The sequence below is a fragment of the Helianthus annuus genome, chromosome 11 (genome assembly GCF_002127325.2).
Source record: "Helianthus annuus cultivar XRQ/B chromosome 11, HanXRQr2.0-SUNRISE, whole genome shotgun sequence".
NCBI lineage: Eukaryota > Viridiplantae > Streptophyta > Magnoliopsida > Asterales > Asteraceae > Helianthus > Helianthus annuus.
This window is the reverse complement of record NC_035443.2, coordinates 174298787-174325427: the sequence shown is the minus strand read 5'-3', so window position 1 is coordinate 174325427 and position 26641 is coordinate 174298787. Positions and strand designations below refer to the sequence as shown.

General features: G+C 38.0%; 3 protein-coding genes and 2 non-coding genes across 5 annotated transcripts in view; 3 read left to right on the top strand and 2 right to left on the bottom strand.

The window, feature by feature from the left end:
* The first annotated feature begins 5933 nt into the window (after nt 1-5933).
* LOC110891107 (syntaxin-132) lies at nt 5934-11408 on the top strand. The gene is made up of 13 exons (XM_022138765.2): nt 5934-6143; nt 7917-8027; nt 8131-8187; nt 8762-8810; nt 8885-8973; nt 9070-9143; nt 9644-9686; nt 9778-9838; nt 9932-9957; nt 10088-10165; nt 10321-10401; nt 10677-10742; nt 11056-11408. Exons 1-13 carry the CDS (start codon nt 6126-6128, stop codon nt 11227-11229), a joined length of 927 nt encoding a protein of 308 aa, XP_021994457.1. The 5' UTR covers nt 5934-6125; the 3' UTR covers nt 11230-11408.
* A 797-nt stretch (nt 11409-12205) lies between these two features.
* Nucleotides 12206-12277, top strand: TRNAE-UUC. Its single transcript has one exon. It is a non-coding gene; the product is annotated as a tRNA-Glu (tRNA).
* Nucleotides 12278-13908: 1631 nt separating this feature from the next.
* On the top strand, nt 13909-13980 carry TRNAE-UUC. Its single transcript has one exon. It is a non-coding gene; the product is annotated as a tRNA-Glu (tRNA).
* An 836-nt stretch (nt 13981-14816) lies between these two features.
* Nucleotides 14817-15163, bottom strand: LOC110888799 (glycine-rich RNA-binding protein-like). Its single transcript, XM_022136306.1, has 2 exons — nt 15001-15163; nt 14817-14959 (listed from the first exon to the last, which is right to left on the bottom strand). Exons 1-2 carry the CDS (start codon nt 15161-15163, stop codon nt 14817-14819), a joined length of 306 nt encoding a protein of 101 aa, XP_021991998.1.
* Nucleotides 15164-17341: 2178 nt separating this feature from the next.
* The window catches only part of LOC110891106, a 31639-nt gene continuing 22339 nt past the window's right edge, over nt 17342-26641 (bottom strand). The window contains exons 3-9 of the mRNA XM_022138764.2: nt 24769-24915; nt 24466-24615; nt 24216-24322; nt 18604-18976; nt 18189-18317; nt 17978-18099; nt 17342-17861 (exon numbers count right to left, since the gene is read on the bottom strand). Coding sequence (XP_021994456.2) covers nt 17465-17861; nt 17978-18099; nt 18189-18317; nt 18604-18976; nt 24216-24322; nt 24466-24615; nt 24769-24915 — 1425 coding nt within the window. The 3' untranslated portion in view covers nt 17342-17464. The remainder of the gene's footprint in view (nt 17862-17977; nt 18100-18188; nt 18318-18603; nt 18977-24215; nt 24323-24465; nt 24616-24768; nt 24916-26641) is intronic.

Below are 26641 nucleotides of genomic sequence, written 5' to 3'. Positions count from 1 at the left end.
TAAATGAATTAATGATGTTGAGTATGCTTCATGTAAGTCGTATGTTAGATGTGAATTTGATATGGTTGTTCATATGTATGAGCATATATGCTAATAAGAATGTGAATGTAATGACATGAGTGTATAGGAATCATGTCAAGATGGATGGGAGCATTGAAGGCTAACGGGCTAAGAAGACTCAATCAAGTAAGTGAACGAGAATACGGACGCGCAAAGGTAAGTGAACTCCGAACTTACCCTTTAGTTTGGTAATGTATTTATGATATGTGTTAATTGTTGAATGCAATGTAAGAAGATATGGATCGATGCAAGTAGTAAGTTAAGTTTTAATGGAATGGGTTGGAAGTGGTTAAGAAAGAGATTCGATTAGGTTTGGGTAAGAATAAGAAACTTACATAATGAAATTATGTTTGAATGAATAAGATGAGTTATGTATATTTGAGGACATAATCATATAAATGGAAGCTAATGTACTAATCGTTTTTCTATTGAGAATTAATGTGAAGTATAGGCATGATAACAAAGGATGTGAAGGTTGACTCCACAATCCGATGCGAGTAATCGAATGGATGGATGAAGGGGCTAGTATAAGAAAAAGCATGAAATGTTGACGCACTATTATGCTTGTGTTAAGATTTTTGTATTATGTCATCGGTTGCTAATAATGTGTTTGAATGTGGTGACTGCAGGCTATACATGTTTGGATGTTTCATCTAGAAGCGTACGCGGTTGAAAATCGAGTCAAGACACGGATTGTATGTGGGTGTGTACGTAGTCACTTAATTGAGACATGTATGTTAGTTTTTGGATTAAATTATAAAGGAGATTAATGTACTTAAATGAAAGAAAGAATATCATGAAGGAAATTTCTAGGTATGTAGTTTCCGCTGCGAATCTTAGGTTAAAACGTGTTAGGGCGTTACAAAGGCGTAACAAAACTAAAATCGCATCACTGCGAGACTTCTCGTAAGTCTGCGTACGCAACGCAATTGCCACATCGATGGACTTAGGTGAGTTCACCCCGAAGAGCAATTGGAGCAACGCAATCGTAAGTCTAGAACGCAACTCAATCGCAGTTTTGCTGAATCCATCTTGCAATCTAAATCACTCGATATACGACTCGAAATCGCAATCGTATCTGATGTCTATCTCGCAATCTCTAACGCTAGTTAATGGCTATTGTGTGAACTTCTACCGCCTGGTGTGGATCGCTTATCGTGGATCGCTAGACGAGTATCGAAACTCACTCGTCGCTTTTCGCCTTAACGCATTTCGCGCCTGTTTCATCGACTTGATACTCTCATCGCGTGTCGCTATCACTCATCGATACTCGTGTTATCTGTGTTATCTTAGCAGGCACGACCTCGCTTCACGAGACGAAACTAAGAGGGTCGAAACATGGTGGTGTTTTGACCATATTAGCAGACTTCCGTGGAAAGAGGCCATGCGGGCTAGCAATAGTTACTATTGTGGCATATTCAACTCAATCAAATCGCATATCGTTCGCAACGCAACGATCGTCACTTATCATCTACCAGGGCCTATTGCCTATCGATATTCGGTTATCACTTGGAAGTTATCGCAGTTGTGTAGAATTAGGGTACATGACATCGCTTCACGGGACAAAACTAACATGGGAAACGTGGTGTTTTCTATATTAGCAACTCTCGTGGAAACATGCCATGTAGGTTTTATGTGGGATCGAATCGAAATCGCACCTAGTCGAATCAAAATCGCGTCATTCGCTATCGCTTATCAACCGTCTTCTAACCCAGTGTGCCATATCAATGTTTCGTATGATCGAACTATTCGCATTCGCTATCAACGCCTTGTCTACATCCAAGTCGCTTCAATTCAAGACTCGGTCTAGCGTTCTATCGCTTGGACCGAGGGATCGAAATTCTATCTGTGTCTTATCGGCGCGCGTGACACCGCCTCACGAAACAGAGGTAATATGGGTAAAACATGGTGGATACGCCGCTGGTACTTCCTATATATAAGTTTTTTAATCATATTAACAAACTTTCGTGGGAAAGTGCCACGTGGGGCTCGATGTAAATCATTTTTCCGTACTATTAAAGAAAACCGATTTTTTATAAAATTTTGTTAAAACCGTTGGACAAGTGAAATCTCCTTACAACATGGAGAAAACATCGAATCAATTTAGCTCCGTGCCCAAAGGAAGTTTCATGAGTTCAGTTTTTCCTTAAAAAAAAAACTTTTGCAATAACAAAAAGAAATCTTCCCGAAAACGATGGTTCGACAATCGAGTTTCAGCTCGAACTCACGTTGTAGGAAAATTTTCTTAAAACTTATTTTGCCGCCGAATTCTTTTAAAATGTATAACTCAAAAATCTGTTATCAAAATAACAAAAAAAAAAAACCCTCCCCATAGCGTTGGTGTGGACATCGATGCAGTTAGCACCGCGCCATGAGGGGATTTTCCTAAATATCTTCGAAGATTAATCGATTATCGGTAAGTTTAAAACGATATGGAGTCGCTTTTGTGTGTGTCATCGTTTTTGGTTATTCGAATCGTATCTTCTCACCGCTCTCACTCGTCGAATCTTTAATCGATCGCTCGCTTATCTAGACGCTTTAATCGCTACTCTCATTCGCATCAACTCTTACGACCCTACTAATGGATTAATTTCGGGACGAAATTTCCTAAAGCAGGGGAGACTGTAACAACCCGCACCTTCGAGCGTTGTTACTACTCGATACACTCGTTACGCCTAGCACCAGAGATTCGGATCATAATGTAACTATATCAGATATATCGCTAAATCGAAGTATAATCGAATAATTACGCATATTCTATCGCTATTACAAACCTATTTTCATAAATTGTAACACTCACGATGATGTTGAGTGAGGACTTAATCTACCCTCCTCGATAACCGTGAGGTGTCAAAACGTAAACAAGCAACGCTAACAAAGACTATCGGGTGAGTACCATGTCTCCAGCCATCGCGACGATGACGGCAACACGAGCAAGTAGTGCCCCGATAATCATTGTGGCTCATCACATCGAAGAACGCACTCGAAGGCACGCGTAACTCGATCATCACACCAAGAATTGGATATATAGATGCGTATATGCGACCCCTTTTGTGATTAATTATGATAAATAAATAAATAATAATAGAAATATATGAAAACATGGCCCAAACTATCGCAACGCACCAAAAACGAGGATCGAAAGGCTTCCGTACGGACGGGCCAGCCAAACGGCTGGGCCAGTCAATCGAACGGACCAGCCGAACGGCTAGGCCGGCCGATCAAACGGGCCAGCCGATCGGCTGGGCCGGCCGATCGGACAGGCCAGCCATTCGGCTGGGCCGACTGATCGAACGGGCCAGCCGATCGGCTGGGCCGGCCGATCGGATAGGCCAGCCGATCGGATAGGCCAGCCGATCGGTTGGGCCGGCTGATCGAGTGGGCCATCCGAACCAGGCCACCTCTCCTTCTTCTTCCTTCTCCCTTGCCTATAAATACCTGTCTTTTCACTCCAAACACTTGTTGTTGCCGCTGCTACTCGACCAGGACGTTCCCGCCGCTTAATCTCTCGATTTCTCGCGATTCTTGTAAGTTTACAACTCAAATCTTGTACTTCCTTGATCGATATGCATTCTTTCATCTTTCTACCTTTGGATTTTCGACTTTTAACCGTGAAATCAACGGATTTGGAGTGTTTTAGGGTGATATCACCATGGAGTTCTTCAAGAGTGATGTCATTCCATGAAAAACAACTCAGATCCGAATGGTTTCCATACGATTTTGCATAAACCTCGTCTAAATCTATGTTTTCCAATCAAGAAGTTACAGATTTGAGATGTTCTAGAGTGATGTCATCATGAAGTTCTTATGAACTTCAAGTGTTGGCCTCATTCCACCAAGAACAACTCAGATCTAAGAACTTCCGCAAGAATAATCAAGGTTTTCACATCAGATCGATACTTAAAACGATAGAACCAGAGCTTATACCGACCTTCTACTCATTCTTAGTGTCGTGTTGGTCAAAGATCTGATTCTTAACGATAAGACGACCAATTTCGGGTTAAACACGAAAAAACCACCAAGAACGGCCAGTTCTGATGGAACGGGGTGATTCCCGGCCGTTAAAACAGGTCGGAATTGATGGGATTTCAGTTGTTCAACACGTCAAAACAGCGTCTCGACCAAACCACCGAAAAACACGCGAAAGTCGCCAAAGAACAGCTGAACAGGCTGGCCGATCGAGCGGTCCAGCCGATCGGCCAGGCTAGCCGATCGGCCAGGCTAGCCGATCGGACGGGCTGGCCGATCGGGCAGCCCACTCGATCGAGCCATTCATCTGAATGGGCCAACTTCGACCTAACTATCGTCCAATTTCGCGTATTCCGACACCATTTAACGCGTAATCCAATACTCATGTAATCAGTCTGAAATCAGGGCATTCTCAGGCATCATTCCGTTAATCCAACCAAATACGCACTGTGAGTATACTTGACCCCTTTTTATCGAATTTTGGGTGTAACATACGTTCCTTGTAAATCGAACTTATCAAACGAATGATTCAAATTGTCAATCCATCACTTGCGAATAACTGTTTGCATAGATATACGTGATGCTAGTTGCATATATGCTAGGACTAATACTCGTGACGTCCCACCACGACTAGTATAGTACTATTGCGCCCGACGGGGTCTAGTTATGCCATCGAAGAGTCGAGCATCGAGGACTTAGCTGGTAGTATCAGTTTTGTGAGTATATATGTCGTGTATTACGTTTATGCATATGGAAATTCGCAGCACTTTTAATCTATTATTCTATTACATATCAAACCTGTATACTCGCTAATACTTTTGTATTGACAATATTTTAACGTATGTTGCAGGTTTAGTCGAAGTCTACATCAAATCAAGCTAGGAAGTCTAGAAACTCACCTAAAAAGAATCTATGTTGTCGGATTTGAACTGTTCGAGAGGACAAGAAATCTGTGATGACTTATGTGATTGTATTATTTGTTAGTATGGGATAACGAATGTAATAAATATTATCGCAATATAGTTGTTATGGATTCTCTTGAACAATCTGATTCGCTTAGTGCCGCGCCCCGATGATTCCGCCATCGGTTGGGGTGTGACACTATTAAACTTGTGTGCTCACCTTTACACTCTGTGTATTGATTTTATTTTAACGTATGTGACAGGTTGATTAGGATGCTTTGCTTGGTGAATCAAGTAAGTGGTCTAGAAACGTCATTCAATAAAATCTGAGTTGTCGGAACAGTTTATTTGTCTTTGAGAACAATGTCTGTAATAACTATTTATGCTTTATATGTTATTGGTATGGGACTTTAACGTTAAATATATTGTCACTAATAGTGTTATGGTTTCTCTTGGACAATCTGTTTCGCTCAGTGCCATCCCCCGATGTTTCTGCCATCGGTTGGGGTGTGACAAATGCACCGCAACGTGCATATGTTGGGTTTAACATTTTTTTCGTATATTTTTTCCCGTTTGACTGGCCCGTCACATGACATCTATTTTTCTCCGTTTAACAAGTTCGACCAATGTGCGGGTCCTGGATTGACTTAGTTATTTTTTTTATATTTTACGTTTCGGTTTAATTTCTCTGCAACGAGCGTTCGTGATTCAAAGATTTTACGCCTGCTTTTCGCTCGTCGTTATTTTTTTCGTTTTTATTTAATTTGTTTTTACGAGCTTTTCCAATGTTGGTGGTCACTGACAGTGATATAGGATTAATACTACTTGACATAGTTTTATAACAACCGCTACAACGCAGAAGCTTAGTACTAGTATGAAAATATAAAAAGAAAGATAAAACAAAAAGTACAACCTTTTTTCTTTAATTTCCAAACGTAGATGTGGGAACTCTGTAACACAATAATAAATAATTATTATAACAAAAAGAGTATGAACCAACCAATAAGAAAACCCTGTATACACGATCTGTCACCGAATCTCTCTCTCTATATCCCTGCTGTATCTACACATTCTCTCTCTCCCCCACCTCAATAAACCCAAACCCAGACCTAAACCCAAACCAATTTGAGTTCCCACAAATCAAAGCTAAAGAAAACCCTAATCTTAACAACAAAGATCCACCCTCAATCCGCCATGAACGATCTTTTATCTGTAAGTTTCTTTATAAAAATTCAATCTTTTTTTGTTTCTGTATAATGGGTCATTCGAATTTTTGATCAAGACAAGCTGCATTGATCACAAGTATATAGATTTTATATGTTGTGTAGTTTTATTTTAGTGTTTGGATTTGATCTTTGTTGGTGTTAAATGTTGACTTTATAGGTTGTATTCAGCTGGGATTTGTAAAGTCAAGGGTGGGTTGAGTAGTGTTGATTATTTGATTATTTTGTTTGATTGGAGTTTGGAGTGATTGTAACCTTTGAATTTAACACCTTCGAAAAGAACAAAAAGATAAATAAATAAAAAGGAGGCTCCAGTTAATTTCTTGACTGACCCCTTAGAGGGGAGGTCCACTTTACGCCCGGCGGACATCCTTGTGTTTGGATGGGAAAGGGGGAAACACGCCTGTGTAGACCTAACTGGAGTCTCCCCCCTTGTCGGGCTCAAGGACAAGGTCTTTGTCGTAGGGCAAGCGGTGCTCAAGGCGGAGGCGAGCAAAGTGGCAAAACATGAGAAAGCCTGCCTGGAGAATCAACATGTGTTTGTCCCGTTTGCGTTTGATACCTTTGGTGGTCTCGCTCCTGACGCAGTGCGACTTTTGAATCGGGTTCAATAAGTCGTTAATAGTAATTCTTCGTCGCTAAAGGTTTCAAACTTTGTATTTAGTAGAATTGGTTTTTCTATTCAAAAGGGGGTGGCGGCGCAACTTGTTGCCCGACTACCTGCCATTGCTTTGTAATTGCCTTTTTTCGTGTGGAATGATATTTTCCTTTTTTCAAAAATAAAAAAAAAATAAATAAATAAATAACAGTTTTTGAGTTGAGGTATTGTTTTTGGTGTAGTGGTTAAAGTGGATTTTTGAGATTAATTTTTATATTTTTCTTGTCAATTTTAAGCCTTTTTATATATTTTTATGGTGATTCTTGTGTTTATTTAATGTGGTTAATGAATCTTGGGTAGAAGTCAAAGGTAATGTAATCAAATTTGGAGTTTAAAGTGGTTTGTATCGCGTTAAATTGTTATCAGTTTTGAAAGTCGGACGGTGTGCGTATGAATTATGGCTATCTGGGGTTTGTGTTGGTTTGTAGTTAGGGATAACCGAATAAGTATGTGTAGTGTATAGAGTTTCATAGTTGGGTTGAATGGGAAGTAGGAATCGGAATGGCTGGGAATGGGTATGAATATATGATTATCGACAAGAAGAAAGCCGAAAAATGTTGACTTTATAGGTTTATTTGTTCCTTAGATGGTGCCAATATTTTGCAATATTACGGTTGTTATAAGATATATATGTGAATGATGGTTGTTCGTTTTAATCAACTGAAATCGGAATTAGTTTCCATTATTTGGAGGGAAATCTTTATTATTTCACTCGACAGATCTACGCGTATTACTATTTACTTTATACTAGGGGTCCCGACTAGGCTCGGGCTCTGCTCGAGCTATTTTGAGAACAATCTCAAACGAGCTAAAATCTCGGCTCCAGCTCGCTTCGATATCGCTTAAACGAGCCAAAGCTCGGCTCACCAATACTATTAGTTTAATACATATGAGCCTAAGTTGAAACCGACTTGGGCTTTTTAGGATTGGATTATAATCATCATTGTCCTTATAATATTTAAAAAAAAACTAAAATTTTGTGCATGATCCCGTGTAGCTCTCGAGCCTCTGGGCTTGTTTACACCCCTACTTTATACATGCATGGTTTGTGCATGATTATAATCTCATGTGTTGAAACATATTTATTGAATTACGTTCTCATAGGAATCATTTGAGAACCCTCGGGGTCAAGATCATGGCTACGGAGATCTTGAAATGGGAACACAACGTAATGCGGATTCCGGAGAGTCAGGGTTGGATGAATTTTTCAAAAAGGTGACAAACAAATCTACTTCCAATATATGTTCTACAATTATAAATGTCTAATTTCGTCGGCTTAACTCATGACGCTTATTGAATATATTTTTTCTTTTTCTAGGTTCAAGCCATTGAGAAACAATACGAGAAGCTAAATAAACTACTAAAAAAGTTACAGGTCTCCCCCTTTCCCTCTCATACACACTATGCAGTTAATGCAGTAAAATATAGTATATCGGTCAAGGACTGATATTTGAGATATAGGTTATCGCGGTGGGATATCGGTAATTTTAATATCATGCAGAATTTATATATATAGCAATTTAACACTAACAATTCAGTATACTCTCCTACCATTAACAAATTAACCTTTTGAAACTTGCAAAACACCAACAATTGTAGCAAGTAGGAACTCATTAGGACATTTAACACTAACAATTTACAGTTAAGACTTAATTAAACACTAATAGCAGCAATAAGAAGAAAGACGAATGGTAGAACTAAGAAGAAAGGTACTGATATCGGGAAAAGCGGTGATATATCAGTCAAATATCGGTCAATATCGCCGATAATATCGGTACCGATATTCTAACTGATATTTTACATGGAGACAGATAACTGATACATCACCGATATTAACTGCATAGCTCATACACACTATGCACCTTGTTTACGTGCCACAAAAAAAAGTTCAGTTTTTTATTTTAGGGTAATAATTAGTGAAGTAATTATGTTAACAAAGTAATATTCAGGATGCTCATGAGGAATCACGGGCTGTAACGAAAGCTGCGGCTATGAAAGGTAATATTCAATTCTTTTCAGTTATTAATATAGAATTGAATCGTTGATAGTTAAATGTTATATTAAATTTGCAGCAATCAAGCAGCGTATGGAGAAAGATGTGGACGAAGTTGGAAAGATTGCGCGGTTTATTAAATCAAAGATTGAAGAACTTGACAAGGAGGTAAGATCATAGATAATTTATTTAACATTTAACAATGAACGTATGTATCTTGTGCAATTATTAAGTCAATAATTTCTAATTTGTGACGTGGACCAGAATTTGGCGAACAGACAGAAGCCCGGGTGCGGAAAAGGAACGGGAATTGACCGATCAAGAACTGCAACTACACTGTAACTTAACATGCTTGTTACTGAAAGTTGATTAACTTGATCTAAATTAAATTAAGTAAACTGCCATTTTGCTCCTTGTGGTTTGGTCACTTTTGCCACTTTAGTCCAAAACTCAAACTTTTTGCATCTGGGTCCCTGTGGTTTCAGTTTTATTGCCATTTTGGTCCAAAAATGAAATCAGGTCATATTTGTCTTATAAAATCCTGCTATTTTGTCATTTTCCGCATGTGCAAAATGATCATTTCTTTTTTATAAATAAATACCATATTTTATAAAACAAATATGACTTGATTTGCCCCTGAGGAAAATGACAAAATTGCAGGATTTTATAAGACAAATATGACCTGGTTTCATTTTTGGACCAAAATGGCAATAAAACTGAAACCACAGGGACCCAGATGCAAAAAGTTTGAGTTTTGGACTAAAGTGGCAAAAGTGACCAAACTACAGGGACCAAAATGGCAGTTTACTCTTAAATTAACGGTGTTGTTCGTTTGCAGTTCTTTGAAGAAGAAGTTTAAAGACAAGATGACTGAATTTCAGGTATTAAAGATGCTTCTAGATCCTCGTTTATTCATCTTCGGTATGTATTTTCGTAACTTTTTTACTTACAAATTGCAATGAATGTATCTAGACTCTAAGAGAAAGCATTCATCAAGAACATCGTGAGGTGGTGGAGAGGCGTGTGTATACAGGTTTTTACAATCTCGTTTGTTATCTAAGCTGATTATTATAATATTATTATTTTTACTGCTTTTATTATAATTTTTTAATTTGACTATTTTCAGTGACGGGAACTAGGGCCGATGAAGAGGTGTGGTATTTTCTATATTCTTAGACCATATTGATTTATAGCATAAATGCATATTCAAATGTTTTTTTTTTTTTTTTTTATTTATGCAGACAATTGATCGACTTCTAATGTTTTTTTTTTATTTCTACAGACAATCGATCGACTTATAGAGACAGGTGATAGTGAACAGATTTTTCAGAAAGCAATTCGGGAACAGGGGCGAGGACAGGTTAGTTACTTGTGGGGTCCACCTCCACAACTGTCTTGTCAATGAATTAATTTCATATAAAACAAGTTTATTTTTATAAAATTTTAACTTCAAGTAATTGTGTGACTTTTTAGTGAATAATTTGTATATTCGGTTTTGATGTTGGGCTCGTATAGGTACTTGACACCCTGGCGGAGATCCAAGAACGTCATGATGCAGTAAGAGAAGTAGAAAGGAAGCTTCTTGATTTGCAACAGGTGCACACACACACATATATATACACATACATATATCTATGAATATTTCTTTTCAATAACCATGAGGTGCCGATGACTCTGATTTTTCGTAGGTGCCGCTAGATGTAAAGTTATTTGTAAAGGGTATTTTAGGCATTTGACTTATATTCAACGATCTTAAATGATTTTTTAAAGTTTACAATTCTTTTGGGACCAATGAGAATTCGATGCTTTTTTTTTTTTTTTCAAATTGTGGTTACTATTCTGTGACATTTTCCCGTCTACTTTTGATGCAGATATTTATGGATATGGCTGTATTGGTGGATGCTCAAGGGGAAATGCTCGACAACATAGAGACACAGGTAATTAAAATTTTAAAACCTATTGTTATAACTCGTTAACCCTTGTTGCTTTATGCGTATGTATCTTAGAGAATACTATTGACTTTTGTTGGTCAAACCCGTGACTTTTGAAATGTAGGATTACATTAAAAAATAATTTATTTGAAAATTTATTTACCATCTTCCATCTACTTGTTAAAAATGTTAAATATTTCTAAAAATCATTTCAATATTATAGCGGAAAGTTAATCTGCATGACCTCGAAAGTAATCGTGACATTGTTTTTGAATTTAGACGTTATAACTTATAACCATGGTTAATGGCATTGACATAGGTGACGAGTGCAGTAGACCACGTGCAGGACGGGAACAAAGCCTTACACAAGGCGAAAAGTCTACAAAAGAACTCAAGGAAGTGGATGTGTATCGCAATCTTGATTTTACTTGTAATTATTGCAGTTGTTGTGGTCGGTGTGCTCAAGCCATGGAAAAGCGGAAATGGTGCTTAGTAAATTCGTGTATTGTGGTTGCATTCGCGTATTTGAGTGAGAGGTCTTGTTCAGGAGTACGCGATTTGTGGTCTTTACAAAACAAAATATATGCCCTATTCTTGTGTAAATTGAGATCCTTTAGTTGTTGTTGACCTTCAAATTGTCTCTATATGCCATTGACTCTACTTGCTCTTACATTCTCCCCATGTTTGACTTTTATATTTATTTATTTTGTTTGATGATATATTGTAATTAAAGTGTGATAAGAAAAGAAAATGTGGTTTTGTATCCAAAGTGTGATTGTGCAATGGATCAAGAAATATAAAAGATTATATACACTATATTTTAAAAGATATAGACAAAACAAATGAACACACATGATAGAAAACAAACACATTAGAGCAAACCAAACCAAACATAAACTTGAATCCAAATTGAAATATAGTCACAAACTCCAAATAGTTGCACCTTTAATTTAGGGTTTTATGTGTTTGACATCAATAGATCATATTAAATCACATACACATGGACTCATTTTGGTATTTTATGTGTTCGGCCGATGAGCGGATGAGGTAGGAAAGGTGCGTCTTGGTAGCCAAGGTCATTGATGTTTAAAGGTTGTCAGATGGATAAAGATCATATTTTAACCGGGGTAACCCTTTACCCAAAAAAGATGGATAAAGATCAACGAAGTAGGACGGGAAAGTGATGTTGATGAAAAACGAAAAAGTGAAATGACTAGTTTAGTAATAATCTGCATTTCTTACACGTTCAACAGGTTGAAGCTGTGTATTATAAAAATACTAAAAAAAATTATAACCGTACTAACTCTATTTTGTAGTTACAAAATAAGTCATATTATACATTAGAAAATATTTGTATATTAAAAACAATAAAACAACATGATAAATATCAGATTGACAAAAACTTCACAACGTGAGAGAAAAACAAGTTATATGAATATAGAATTTTCATTACGGAAAGCATCAACAATTCCATTGTCGTCCAGCGGTTAGGATATCTGGCTTTCACCCAGGAGACCCGGGTTCGATTCCCGGCAATGGAACCTTTTTTTACTTTGTTTTACTTAACAAAACCGACTCATCGAAAGTTTAAGATTCTTTTTGCTGATTAAGGAGATGACCAATACTATTATTGTCAAACGAGTTTCATTCAATCTTTATAGATAAATATTACATCTGAATATCGAAAAAAAGGAGTCAACGTGATTAGTGATTCTTTACTGTCCGTATCAATGAAAACTGCCGATTACTTGCCCTAAATTGTTAATTTGTTACTTAACCGTTACAATTTATTTTTGTTCTCGGTTGTCCAAGGAATAACAAAATGTAACCATTTTATAACTCACTAATCCGTGTTACTATAATAAACAGATCATAATAATTGTTATATGCAAATGGATCCAAGAGAGTACCGTTGACTTTCGGTGGTCAAACCCATGACTTTTGAGTTTTGAAATGCATATAGACGTGCAACAAATTTATCATCTTTGTTTTCACATTTGGTTTCAGCAACTCTGGTCTATTCATCAAAATTGTTAAAATATTTTAAAAATTTTATATCAATGTTAAAGCTTAAAGTGATCTGTTTGACCATAAAAGTCAGACTGTGACTTATTGTTCATGAATTTAATTGTTCATGAATATAAATGTTATATAACTTTGGTCAATGGCATGCAAATAGGTGTCGAGCGTAGTAAACCATGTGCAGGAATCAGGATGGGTACAAAGCCTTGCACAAGGTGAAAAGTCTACAAAAGATCTCGAGGAAGATGTGCATCGCTGTCTTTAATTTTACATGTAATTATTGCAGTCGTTGTGGTCGGTGTGCTCAAGCCATGGAAAAGCGGAAATGGTGCTTAGTAAATCCGTGTATTGTGATTGCCAGTGGCGAAGCTTGAAAATTTCCACCGGGGGGTCGGAAGTCACCGGACCTAAAAATTATATATAAGTAAATTTTATTTTTATAAAACCGGGGGTCGAAAACGTATATACCTAAAAAGTTATATGCGAAACGTACATATGTAACACTACTGAGCGAAAAGTTTGGAGGGTCGGGCGCCCCCGGCCCTTTTGGAAATTAAAGCATTATGGAAATTGAACACCTTTTCAACATAAACTTGGGTCCATGTTGAAATACAATCAAAGTCACACCTTTTTATTTAGGATTTAATGTGTTTTAGATCATAATCAAAGTCACACGGATCTTATGTGTTTTAGGTCGTATTTAAATAACAAACGAACATACCATACATAACAACCCATCTACAATTTGGTATTTATTTGTGTTCATTCAAAGAGACAGAAAAGACGGGTGGTGGTTGTCAAAGCGGTTAGAGTCTCAAAGTTGTTGGACGGAGAAAGGTCGTCAAAAGAGGATGGGAAATGGACGTTGTCGGTGAACAGAGGAAGAGGGAAATTAGGCATTTACCAACAACAATAATAATAATAATAATAATATGGATTCAACCTGTAAACAAATAATTTTTTCGAAAAATCTGATAACTTTGGGATAAAAACATTTAGAAGTTTCAAAGTGTAACTATTATTAGCTCTATTTTATAACATAACTAAATTTTATCAAACTACTATTATATACAACATGATAAATTGTAACGTGAAAAATAACAAAAAGTAATATGAGAAAGGATTAGACAATGTATTAGCTCTCAACAAATCCATTGTCGTCCAGCGGTTAGGATATCTGGCTTTCACCCAGGAGACCCGGGTTCGATTCCCGGCAATGGAACCTTTTTTGCTTAACACAAATCCGGATTTAAGCAGCACCTAAAATCTGTTTTACAAGAACACGTTTATAATTGATCTTCCTGATAATTTTGGTTCCTCATAACAGGTTAATCTATCACTGTTTTTATCTGTGTTCCTTGCATTCTGAATTTATCTTAGGCTTTTGGCGAAATAATAAAATGGTGTATGTTCATTGTTCATTTGCATTTGTGTCTCTTGACAGAGCCGGTCCAAGCTTTTTGGAGGCCCAAAGCAAATATTAAAATTGGGGCCCTTTTGAATACATATTAATTTACTCACCATCTTAATGATAATTGATAACTCACCAATATTACTAGATTAATCGCTTAATGAGTCGATAACGTGTTAACGAACACGATCCATTATACTTTGTTAATGGAAGGAAAACATAATTTGTTAAAATAAAGTTAAATGACGCCAAGTGATTAAGATTCCAGAAATTCAAAAGATACTAATTGCCATGTTTCCAAAAAAAAATATTAACAATTATAGCAAACTTGTTGAGACTATCTAAGGTAGCGTTTGGTATGAAGTAATAGAAGGCAGAATGGAATGGATCATTCTATTGGAATGAAAAGAAACATGTTTGGTTGTTAAGTGGTAATGGAATGGAGCATTCCACAAGGAATGTAAACCTTCCAAATATAATAATTTTCATTCCTTGGTAAAGTGGTGTTTTTTTTTCATTCCTTCAAGGAATGGAAATATATTATTATTATTATTATTATTATTATTATTGTTATTATTATTGTTATTATTATTGTTATTATTATTGTTATTATTATTGTTATTATTATTGTTATTGGTTTTAATAACTCACTCACGGGCGACACCACTACTGCCATAGTTGCCGCCGTGACCACCGTCGCCGCCGTCACCCACTTCCGCCGCCACCACCACCGCCACCCACCTCCACCCACCTCCACCCCAGCTGTCTCCCGCCACCACCCACCTCCATCCTAGTCGTCACCCACCTCTGCTGCTACCAACCGTCACCCACCATCCACACCTCCGCCCCCGCCGTCACTCGCCACCACCCACCACCCACCACCCCCGCCACCCCCGCCACCAACGCGCCACAGCTGCCACCCACCCCCGCCTCCGCCGTCAACAGCCACCCACCTCCACCACCGACCACCACCGTCGCCGTCACCCACCACCATTGTCGTCACCACCACCTACCTCTGCCCCCTCCACCACCCACCGTCGCCACCCACTGCCACCACCTCCGACCATCGCTACCATTGCCACCTATCACCACCCACCACCACCGACTACCATCACTCATCACCGATTTTATTCCTTCGTCTATTCTTTCCTACCAAACAACACAAAGTGATAATTCATTTCATTCTCACATGGTAACCAAACAAGACATGGAATGGTAATGATCCATTCCATTACATCGTCCATTCCATTACCTCGTGCATTCCATTCACCTATCTATTCCATTACGACATACCAAACAGACCCTAAGAGTTAAAACTTGATAAACTTATTCTTGTTTCTAAGGGAACCAGTTCTGATTTTGAATTTTTGGTTGTGACCAATGACTATTTGAAAGCAAATTAGGATAACAGAATTTACTAATCAACTTTAATAAACCAAAAAGATAAAAACCACTATTAAATTGATGCTTTTGCTAATAAAACCCAAAAATCTTAACAAATAAAATCAACATAACTATAATCTTAACAAATAAAATCAAAATAAACCTAAACCATTAAATTAAAAAGAAAAAAAATAAGGTTTAAAAATTGATGCTGGGAATCGAACCTGAAACTGGGCTTTGACAAGCACGGAATGATTACCACCACACTACAGGGATCAGATTCAACAAACTAATCAAACTTAATGTTATTATACATAATATATAAACATAATATTTTTCAAATGGAGGCCCTAAAATTTTGGAGGCCCAAAGCGGTAGCCTAGGTTTGATACACTAACGGGCCGGCCCTGTCTCTTGATCCAAGAATTGGAAACTAAAATTTACAAGACTTTTATACACCTATATATAAACCATATACTCAAAATTCACTAGACTTTAAATATTATATAACCCTACAAAAAAGTAACTTGGGGTACCTTAGGCAAACTTAATAGTTGTGTCTTTTCACATCACACCCTTAAATGATACCTTTGCATTAATAAACACATACCATATATTATACACATGTTATGCTAACTGCCAACCCAAACCAACATGTCCCAATATATACACCCCTTTAATAAATTATCTATACATACAAAGACCAACAAAACGTCACCCCTCACGCCTCCCTAAAGATTTTTTTTTTTTTTGAAAATCAACTTTCATTCAACCACAAAACTGGCAAGCTATTTCCAAGGAGGAAACAGCAAGCCGAAACCAACCAACAAACACACTACAAATAAAGATATTGTGTCAAAAAAGCAAAGGATGTGTCGATTAAATGAAAAAACTACGAACGGGTGTTGATCTTTACGAACCGTTGTGAGGGTTCATGAAAGTATTATTGAACAATATTTTTAGCGCTTCCCTTTCACTTCATCCATCCGAAAATATCTAAATTTCACACAAACAATTGACGTTCACAATTCTCTCATTTACACCAGAATTGCTATCAAACGTTCACAATTCTCCTCATTTACACCAGAATTGCTATCAATATTGTTCTTATATAAACAAAACTTTAGTAAACGGTAAACCTTAAATCGAAATTATGCCCATTCGGCGATTTGTAACATTGTCTTTTGGTATCTAGAGAGTTGTCTTCGGTTTTGACACATAGGAAAGAGTTGTCTTGGTTGGAAAGAAAAGACACGTACTGCATGAGGAGGGTGCATGCAATGACATGTCTGTGTTTTCCTATTGGTGGGGTGGGTTGGTTTTGTATTGTATTGTATTGCAGTAAGTTTATTACATGAAGAAGAGGCACATGAGGGTTTATTGAACAGCGGTGAGTTTTTATTAAAGGATTGCAAATGGCTAGCATATTGGTTGGTGATATATCTTTTAGTGGGTTGGGCTCACATACTTCAAATTGTATGTTTTTTCATTTAATTTACCACATAATGATATTGCTTTAGATTTTTAAACATTTATTTTTTTACACTTTGATCTATAGATTCTTGCTAGGGTGTTATACCACTTTAATAGGATTTTAGATTCTGCATAAATATGTGACTAAGCATATGTATGTGTGACTAGATGCAGAATTGAATAATAGAAAAGTAAAATGGGTACTGGATAGTAGTTGATAAAACATATCCACAACTTATAAATGAATGAAACGTTACCGATTATCAGATATATTTTGGATCAGTCAAAACTAAAACGTTTTGTAAATACATACATATCAAGAATTTTCGCGTCTATTATAAAAACGTTTACAATCGACGTCCCGCTGCAACGTGCGGGTTAGCGTCAACTTGTTAAGGACAAAACATGATCAAAGTTTTTATCTTGTAAATTCTTCATATCATAGGGGGCGAAATTCAATGCCATATACCATAAGACCGGACATGGTTCCTTCGTAACATCCCAATTTCAAACTCATGGGAACATGATCATTGTTACCTGAGTTGAACTCCCACACAATAACTTCCATCAATCCATCTTCCCTCGGCTTTGGAACCCTTTCAATATTGTGTAAATTTACTGCTCTTGGAGATCTGAAATAAAGAAATTTAAACTCTTTGTTTTTCCTAAGGAGTACGTCTCGCACCTTCACCGGACATTGCAAACCATGACATTTTTGTGATAGCTTGAATACGAGATAACATGCATAATCCGTATCTGCCGACAACTTTTGGGTTTCGATCTTGCATTTGATCCGAAATACTTGGTGCGATAAAAGCTCAGCCACCTCTTGAAATCTACATATATGATTAGTTGTCTGTTAAAAAACTAATAAAAAATAAAGTTCTTTCCCCATCTTGTGCTTTACTAAATTTAAGTAGTTTTTGAAACTAAGTTGGCTCAAAATTCAAACCTGGATTCAGATTCATCAAGAGCTTTCCAATTGTAACACTTCACATCGGAAGACTCGTATAAAACCATCTTTGCTGAAAGCATGTGCCATTTCTTTCCGTTCGCTTTGCTCAAGGAGAACAACTGTTCATCAAAAGGTTTAACAACTATATCATAACAATAAGATATGTTTAACCGTTTTTAAACGTATAAAAATTTGAAGAGTAAATAACCTTTTCACCATCTTCTAGTTGCGTTATTACATCATAATCAACTGACATTTGTTGAACTGAATTTGAATTTGAGTTTGATTTCAAGTCTCTTTCTACTCCTTTTAATTTCTCATATCCTTCTGGTTTCACCTATGTAAAAACAAATGTAAGATGACGTTATAATCTCATTAGTATCTTCATGCACCAAAAATAATGGCAGGCTGAGTTCATCTACACATCGATTAGCTAATATCTTCACTAGATCATTGCCCGCTCCTGGTTTTTCCTTTCCTCGTACCTAACGTATGGGTTGCTCCCTTGTATACATTACAGATTTAAATTATACAAAAGGTGGTGTGTATATCCATCTTTATGTGTGTGAATGAGATTGCTAACTTATTTCTATTTAATTAAATTATATGATTTGAAACAGTACCTTCAAAATTGCATCACTGATGACTCGAAAATGGATGCCTTCAAGGTAGATTGCACCACTTCCACAATAGTATCGCGACAATCTCTCAAGTAGAACCTCAAAAACAACATCTTTCTTGTGAGGTATGAATCGACATAATTCTATCATCATCCATTCATCGTCTCCGTATGTTGCAAAATATGAATGCAGGGTTTCATTCCCCATTTGGTACTTAAGGTTGACATACATTAGGTTACAAGGAAATTTTCTTGGATCACAAAATTTGAAGACAAGGTGAGCCCCATAAATCAAATTTGGAGACAAAAACTGAGTTCTTATCTTGATTCGAGTCTTTAAATTTGAAATATCCATAATCTTCACCACTCTTTGAAATCTACACATGTAATTTTAGTCAAAATTATTGACACGAGTATTCCCATGCCTCATAAACACGTCCAGTTTATAATTGTAAATTCCTTTTAACCGACATAATAACATATACAAATTTCAAATTTTTTAACCGACACATGACAACATAGATGTCTATAAAACTGTATATGTTATTGAAGCACACTCGGTCAAAACCGAGTCTCCCACCAAATCGGAATGAATATTCACAATTAATGCTTGTTGTAATTGTAATTTATTAGTCAATATTCTGCACTCTTTTTACTCCTCAATTGTAGCTACTGGTTCCTAGTCTTTAGCTCTATCATGTGTATATATGTTAATCTCTATTCAATGGAAAGACACAAGATTTGATACTTTTATATGGTATCAGCCAGGTTTTGCAAAACCTAACTTTCTTTTTTCACCTCCAAATGGCCGATAATATCATCTCCACCACCACCCTAACCGCCGACACTACCACCACCCCCACTGTCACTACGGTTAACTTTCCCTCTTCCCTCAAACTCACTTCTACCAATTATCTCAGTTGGAAAACCCAACTAGACGCTATCCTTCAAGGTTTGGATCTCTACAAATTTGTAGATGGTTCTCACCTTGCTCCAAAACCCACTGTCAACACCGATGGCTCCACCAAACCTCATGCCGATTACCATGCTTGGTATCGCCAAGACCGCCTGCTGTTCGGGGCAATCGTTGGCAGCCTCTCTGCCGAAATTGTGCCCCTCATCACCAATGCCAAAACATCCCTTGATGCTTGCAAAATTCTCGCATCCACCTATGCCTCTCCATCCCGTGGCCACATCAAACAACTTCAACATCGACTAAAAAAATCCGTCAAAACTCCTGACCAATCCATCACAAATTTTATGCAAACTATCAAAATACTTGTTGATGAATTGGCTATTCTTGGAAAACCGATGGACCAGAGGATGTTACTGATACCATCCTTCAAGGACTAGATTCCCAAGCCTACAAACCCGTGATTGAATCAGTCCACGCTCGTGACAATCCCATATCCTTTCATGAACTTCACGAAAAACTTATTAACCATGAACTCTCCCTTTCACAAAACCCACCCGACTCCACCTCCATTCACCAACCGGCATCCGCCTTTGTAGCCCATACCCGTCCCTATTCCAAACAATGGCCTTCACGACCACCTAGCAATGCTCCTGGCTTACTTCCCACTCCATCTTCCGCCTCTGCCCAGCGTCCATTCCTTGGTAAATGTCAATGGTGTTTCACCAAGGGTCACTCACTCACCTCCTGCCCATCTTTTAAGAAAAGTCATCCCCAAATAACCCTCCCAACCTATAACCGAACCCAAACTCAACCGAAACCCCAAGCACATTTGATGGCTACTCACCCCACAGTGGACTCCGATTTATCATGGTTAAAGGACAGTGGTGCTTCTCACCACATCACAAATGATCTAAATGCACTTTCCATGCATAGCCCATATGACGGTACCGAGGAACTTATCATCGGTGATGGTTCGTCTCTCAAAATTACTCATGTTGGCACTATGGTTCTTTATTTTTCTAATACCCCTATCATCCTTAAAAACGTTCTTTGTGTTCCCTCTATATCTCGAAACATTATCTCTATCTCTCGATTATGTCTTGATAACAACATACTAATCCTATTTTTTTCTTCTTATTTTGTTATTAAGGACTTTCCCACTCGCCGAACAATTCTTCGGGGAACCACTAGCCATGGTCTATACGAGCTCTCTTCCACCAAGTCTCCACAACTTTTTCACTTGCAAACCACCAAGAAGTCTTCATGGCATCATTGCCTCGGACATCCACATTCAAGAGTTTTACATTTTTTAGCATCCTTTGTCCCTTCTATTTCTAGCAAGCATGAAACTTGTAATTCTTGTTGCATTAACAAAAGTCACAAACTACCTTTTCACTCATCTTCTTTGCATTCCACTTCTCCTCTAGAATTATTGTTTTCCGATGTATGGTCATCTCCCATTACATCTTTCGATGGCTACAAATACTACATTATTTTTGTTGACCATTTCACAAAATATATTTGGATTTACCCATTAAAATACAAATCGGATTCTCTTAACACATTCATTCGTTTTCAAAAACTTGTTGAAAATTATTTCAAAACCAAAATAAAACAATTATTTTCGGACAATGGTGGAGAATACATTAAACTCTCCTCTCATCTTGCTTCTTGTGGCATTTCTCATCTCACCTCACCTCCTCACACACCCGAGCACAATGGTTACGCCGAACGACGCCACCGCCATATTGTCGAAACCGGCCTATCATTGCTATCCCATGCCAAAATGCCCCTCAAATTTTGGCCCTTTGCCTTTACCACCGCCACTTACCTCATAAATAGATTACCCACCACCACTCTAAACAATGATTCCCCCTACTATCGGCTATTTCACACTTCTCCCAACTATGAAAAACTTCATGGTTTCGGTTGTCTATCCTACCCTTGGCTACGCCCATACTCGAAACATAAACTCGAGTCTCGGTCTAAGCCATGCATATTCATAGGCTACTCATCCTCCCAAAGTGCCTTTCACCTTCTTGACCCGCTCACAAATCGAATCTACACATCCCGTCATGTCCACTTTATTGACCATATTTTCCCTTATGAATCTCTCTCTCAAACCTCTACCCCCGCTCCACCCTCACCCGACACTTGGTTACCCCTTACCACTCAATCCATTTCCCTTCCTAACCACTCTCCTTCTCCTTCTCCAAGTTCCACACCCGCTGCCACCACTTCGGCACCCTCTTCTTCCAACCCACCAATCATCACCTACCAAAGACGACCACCTCCACCCACCCCCACCGAACTCCCACAACAGCCCACCGAGCCCTCCCACACCACGGACCAAACCACCACTTCATCCCCCATACATATTCCCTCAGATTCATTTCCCTCTAATATTTCCCAAACCACAGAACCAACTCCCTCTTCACCTCAACCCGCTGCCTCTTACCAAACTCGAGCCACTCGTAAACCCAACCCGAAATACCACAACTCTGATTTTGTCCTATACCACTCCACTACTCACACCCTTCCCGAACCCACTAATATTACCCAAGCTCTCAAACAACCACTATGGCGAGATGCCATGCAAACCGAGTTCGAGGCCCTCAAACGCAATCAAACTTGGACCCTTGTTCCTCCCGACAACGCCCCTAACCTTGTTGGATGCAAATGGGTCTACCGCACTAAATTCAAACCCGATGGCTCGGTAGACCGCCTAAAAGCACGTCTTGTTGCTAAAGGTTTTCATCAACGCCCCGGTCTAGACTATGTTGAAACCTTTAGTCCCGTAGTCAAACCGGCTACTCTACGCCTTATTCTTGCTATAGCCACTTCATACAATTGGCCTCTACGCCAACTTGACATAAACAATGCCTTCCTCCAAGGCACCCTAACCGAATCGGTTTATATGTCGCAACCCCCAGGCTTCGTGGACCCTTCCTATCCCACCCACGTTTGCAAACTTAACAAGGCCATCTATGGCCTTCGTCAAGCTTCTCGTGCTTGGTATGACGAACTTAAAACCTACCTTCTATCGGTTCACTTTAAACCTTCTATATCCGACCCCTCTCTTTTCATCAACAAAGTTACTTCTTCCCCCATCTTCATTCTTGTCTACGTTGATGACATAATCATCACCGGAGCCAATCCATCTATCATCCAATCTTTCATTCAAACTCTTGCTGCCAGATTCTCTTTAAAGGACCTTGGCAATCTCTCCTACTTTCTGGGCATCGAGGTCATTCCTCACAACCATGGTCTCTTTCTATCTCAATCCAAATACATTCTTGATATCCTCACCAAAGCTAACATGAGTAATTGCAAACCGGCACCTACACCGATGTCGGCTTCCTCTATTATTACTGTCCTAGATGGTGAACCCCTACCGTCCCCAACCGAATACCGGGCTTTCGTAGGTGCACTACAATATTTATCTTTAACACGTCCTGACATTTCTTTTACAGTTAATAAACTTTCACAGTTCATGCACAAGCCAACAAATGTACACTGGGAAGCTCTAAAAAGACTGCTAAGATACCTACATGGCACTCTACATCATGGCATCTTCCTCAAACGGAAATCCCCTATGCAGCTTCACGCTTTCACTGATGCGGATTGGGCCGGTGACCGACCCTCTTACCGAAGCACTACCGGCTACATTGTTTATCTCGGTCAAAACCCGATTTCTTGGAGCTCCAAACGTCAGCCAACACTTGCTCGATCATCCACCGAAGCAGAATTTCGCGCTGTGGCTTCCACCACAACCGAAGTCCAATGGCTAATCTCCTTATTGGTTGAACTGGGTCTCAAATCCACAGTCACACCTGCCATCTACTGTGACAACTTAAGTGCAACACACTACTCAGCAAATCCGGTCTTTCACTCCCGCATGAAGCACCTTGCACTAGACTTTCACTTCGTACGTGAAAAAGTTCAAGATGGCACCATTCGCGTCACACACATATCAGGAGATGATCAACTTGCGGATGCTCTAACCAAGCCTCTCCTACGTCAACGGTTCAATTTTTTAACATCCAAGATTGGTCTCCTCTCACGCTGGTCCATCTTGCGGGGGCATATTGAAGCACACTCGGTCAAAACCGAGTCTCCCACCAAATCGGAATGAATATTCACAATTAATGCTTGTTGTAATTGTAATTTATTAGTCAATATTCTGCACTCTTTTTACTCCTCAATTGTAGCTACTGGTTCCTAGTCTTTAGCTCTATCATGTGTATATATGTTAATCTCTATTCAATGGAAAGACACAAGATTTGATACGTTTATATATGTACACTACAAACCCACAATAATTTTTTTTTCTGTTTAACATAAAGTAACAACCAATTTCGGTTTTCACGTAAATCTGTGTTATAAAGTAATTTATAATGGTCCGACTAGCAAACGTGCCACTAGAGAACCCGATGCTAAACAGGTTCAGCGGTGCAAATTCAGACCTTTAAATCAAATGCAAGAACAGACATGCATACACACGCGGATACTCCCTTTTGAACATGTGCGCACACATACATATACACATGCATGTATGTGTGTATGCATGTATATGTAATTTATATGTAACTCACTAACTTGTACTTGTAAAAATAAAGAAAAAGATATCTAATTAATCAGCTTCTCTTTAATTGGTAACTAGTACTTGTAAAAATATAGAAAAAGATAGGTGTGTGTACCTTGATTTTTTAATAGATATCCGCTTATGTAACCTGTTGTTTTCATATGAAAACATTGTTGCTGACACCGTTTCATTTGTTTCTCCGTTATCGTTTACTGACAAGCACTGTCACACAAAACAAAACAAAGGAACTGATGCAACATTTGATTATGGATCATTTAAATTGGGACTGCTTCACTAAAAGATTCATTCAGATTAAAAGTGGTATATAGTGTAAATTAAAAATGAGACATGAGAATGTTAATTACCGCTTTTCCCGATTGGAGGAGAATTCCTTTAGAGAACATTTCGCAGAGAACTTTGTTGCTTACGTCAGAGTAGATCTTGGGGGTTTTTGACAACTGGATTATTTCTTTGTAGTCTTTAGGGCGTTTGGCCTCCCATACTTCAATATCCACCTATATACGTACACGCATAAAGAATAGTCAACTAATTATCTATAAACATGATTTGACCCAACGAATTTCCAAGAAAAAAATTTGTTACTCATCGGTTTCTTCATATAATTTGATGACTACTCTAGTTTGATATGTAAAACAATGGGAACTTACTTGGAATTCCAATGCTTCACGTAGTTTTATAACCACCATACTCGCATCCGGTCGCTTCTCTCTCTCATTATGTAAGCATTCATACGCAATATTTACATAAGCAGTTAATGATTCTGGCACGATCGTATTCTTTATATCCCTAAACACTGTTAGAATAATGATTATAAGCTAGATCATTATTACTGTTATATTTATTTATTTATTTATGTTACTAACCTAAGTTATATGTGACGGTTACTGTCACTAATGTCCGTATATATACATATGTAATACACACTTGGTATTTTATCAATTCATTCGATATATGAACATAAGATTTCTGCATTCTTCAAACCCTAATATCAGATTTCCAACATAGTGGTATCAGAGCCACATCGATCAAATCTGCAGAAATCAAATCAAATCAATGATGAATCCGATGCAAGGAATACAAACTCAAATCCCAAAATTCACTGGACAGAATTATTATCACTGGAACATTCAAATCAAAGTCCTATTCGAATCACAAGATTTGTGGGGTGTTATTGAAGAAGGAATTCGCGAATTGGGTACTAATCCCACGGAAGAGGCAACCACTGCATACAAAGATGCAGTAAAAAAGGACAAGCGAGCACTACATATTCTGTTTCAATCGGTAGGGGACACTATCTTCGAAAGGATTGCACTTGCAAAATCATCAAAGGAAGCATGGAGTATCTTACGAAAATCCTATCAAGGCGAAAATCGGGTAAAATCTGTTAAACTTCAATCCCTTCGTTATGAATTTGATACACTAAATATGAAGGAAGGGGAATCTGTTGAAGATTACTTCAACAGAATAATTATTGTTGTTAATAAATTACGGATGAATGAAGAAACAATCAGTGAACAACGAATAGTAGAAAAAATTCTACGAAGTTTAACACGAAACTTCGAGTCGGTTGTAATCACTGTTGAAGAAACAAAAGATCTTGATAGTATTTCGACTGAAGAATTAATGGGAATCCTTCAATCTCATGAATTGAGATTGAAGAGATATGAAGATACTCCAACCGAGCATGCATTTCAATTACAAAACGCAAGTAATGATAGATATGGGCAATCAAGAAACGAAACAGGAGGAAAGGGAAGAAGTAAATTTAGAGGCCGAAACTGGAGTTCGGTTAGATGTTATAATTGTCAAAGGATGGGTCACACGGCTAAATTTTGTCAAAGAAAAGAGGACAATGACAAGTCGGATAATGTTTTAATACATAAAGATGAAGATGTCATAGATCAAGATGACACAATGTTTATGATATTTAATATGGAAGAAACGGTCAAACAGGATTGTTGGTACTTGGATAGTGGTTGTAGCAACCACATGACAGGCAATCGAGATCTGTTTGTTAAATTAGATGAATCAGTAAATCGAGAAGTTAGAACCGGAGATGATAAACGTTTGGATGTGCTTGGAAGTGGAGAAGTATCAATAAGAATTAAGGAGCATACACGAAAAATACCGAACGTATTTTATGTCAAAGGATTAAAACATAATCTGTTGAGTATAGGGCAACTTATTCAAAAAGGTTATACTGTACTCTTCAAGAAAGATCGATGCATCATTAAGGACATTAAGAATGATGTTGTCGGAGATGTTAAGATGACTAGCAATAAGATGTTTCCGCTGCAGTTAGACAATGATCTGAACCTTGCATTAACGATGACTACCAAAGAGACTTCAAGTTTATGGCACAAAAGATATGCTCATGTCAACATGGACACACTAGTTAGCATGAAAAATAAAGAGTCTGTACTTGGGCTACCGAAAATAACCAAGGATGAAAATGTATGTGAGGGATGCATCTCGGGTAAACAAGCGAGAAAGTCATTCTCAAAGAGAGTTACATGGAAA

What these genes read in the sequence shown, in the direction of transcription:
- LOC110891107 (XM_022138765.2), top strand. An exon ending in AGCTTCTTGATTTGCAACAG is followed by an intron (nt 10,402 to 10,676) that starts GTGCACACACAC and finishes CTTTTGATGCAG; the next exon opens with ATATTTATGGATATGGCTGT. An exon ending in TCGACAACATAGAGACACAG is followed by an intron (nt 10,743 to 11,055) that starts GTAATTAAAATT and finishes GCATTGACATAG; the next exon opens with GTGACGAGTGCAGTAGACCA.
- LOC110888799 (XM_022136306.1), bottom strand. Translation starts at nt 15,163, where the DNA reads ATGGTGGTGGGTGACGGCGACGGTGGTGGTCGGTGGTGGAGGTGGGTG. An exon ending in CGGGGGCGGAGGTGTGGATG is followed by an intron (nt 14,960 to 15,000) that starts GTGGGTGACGGT and finishes GGTGACGACTAG; the next exon opens with GATGGAGGTGGGTGGTGGCG.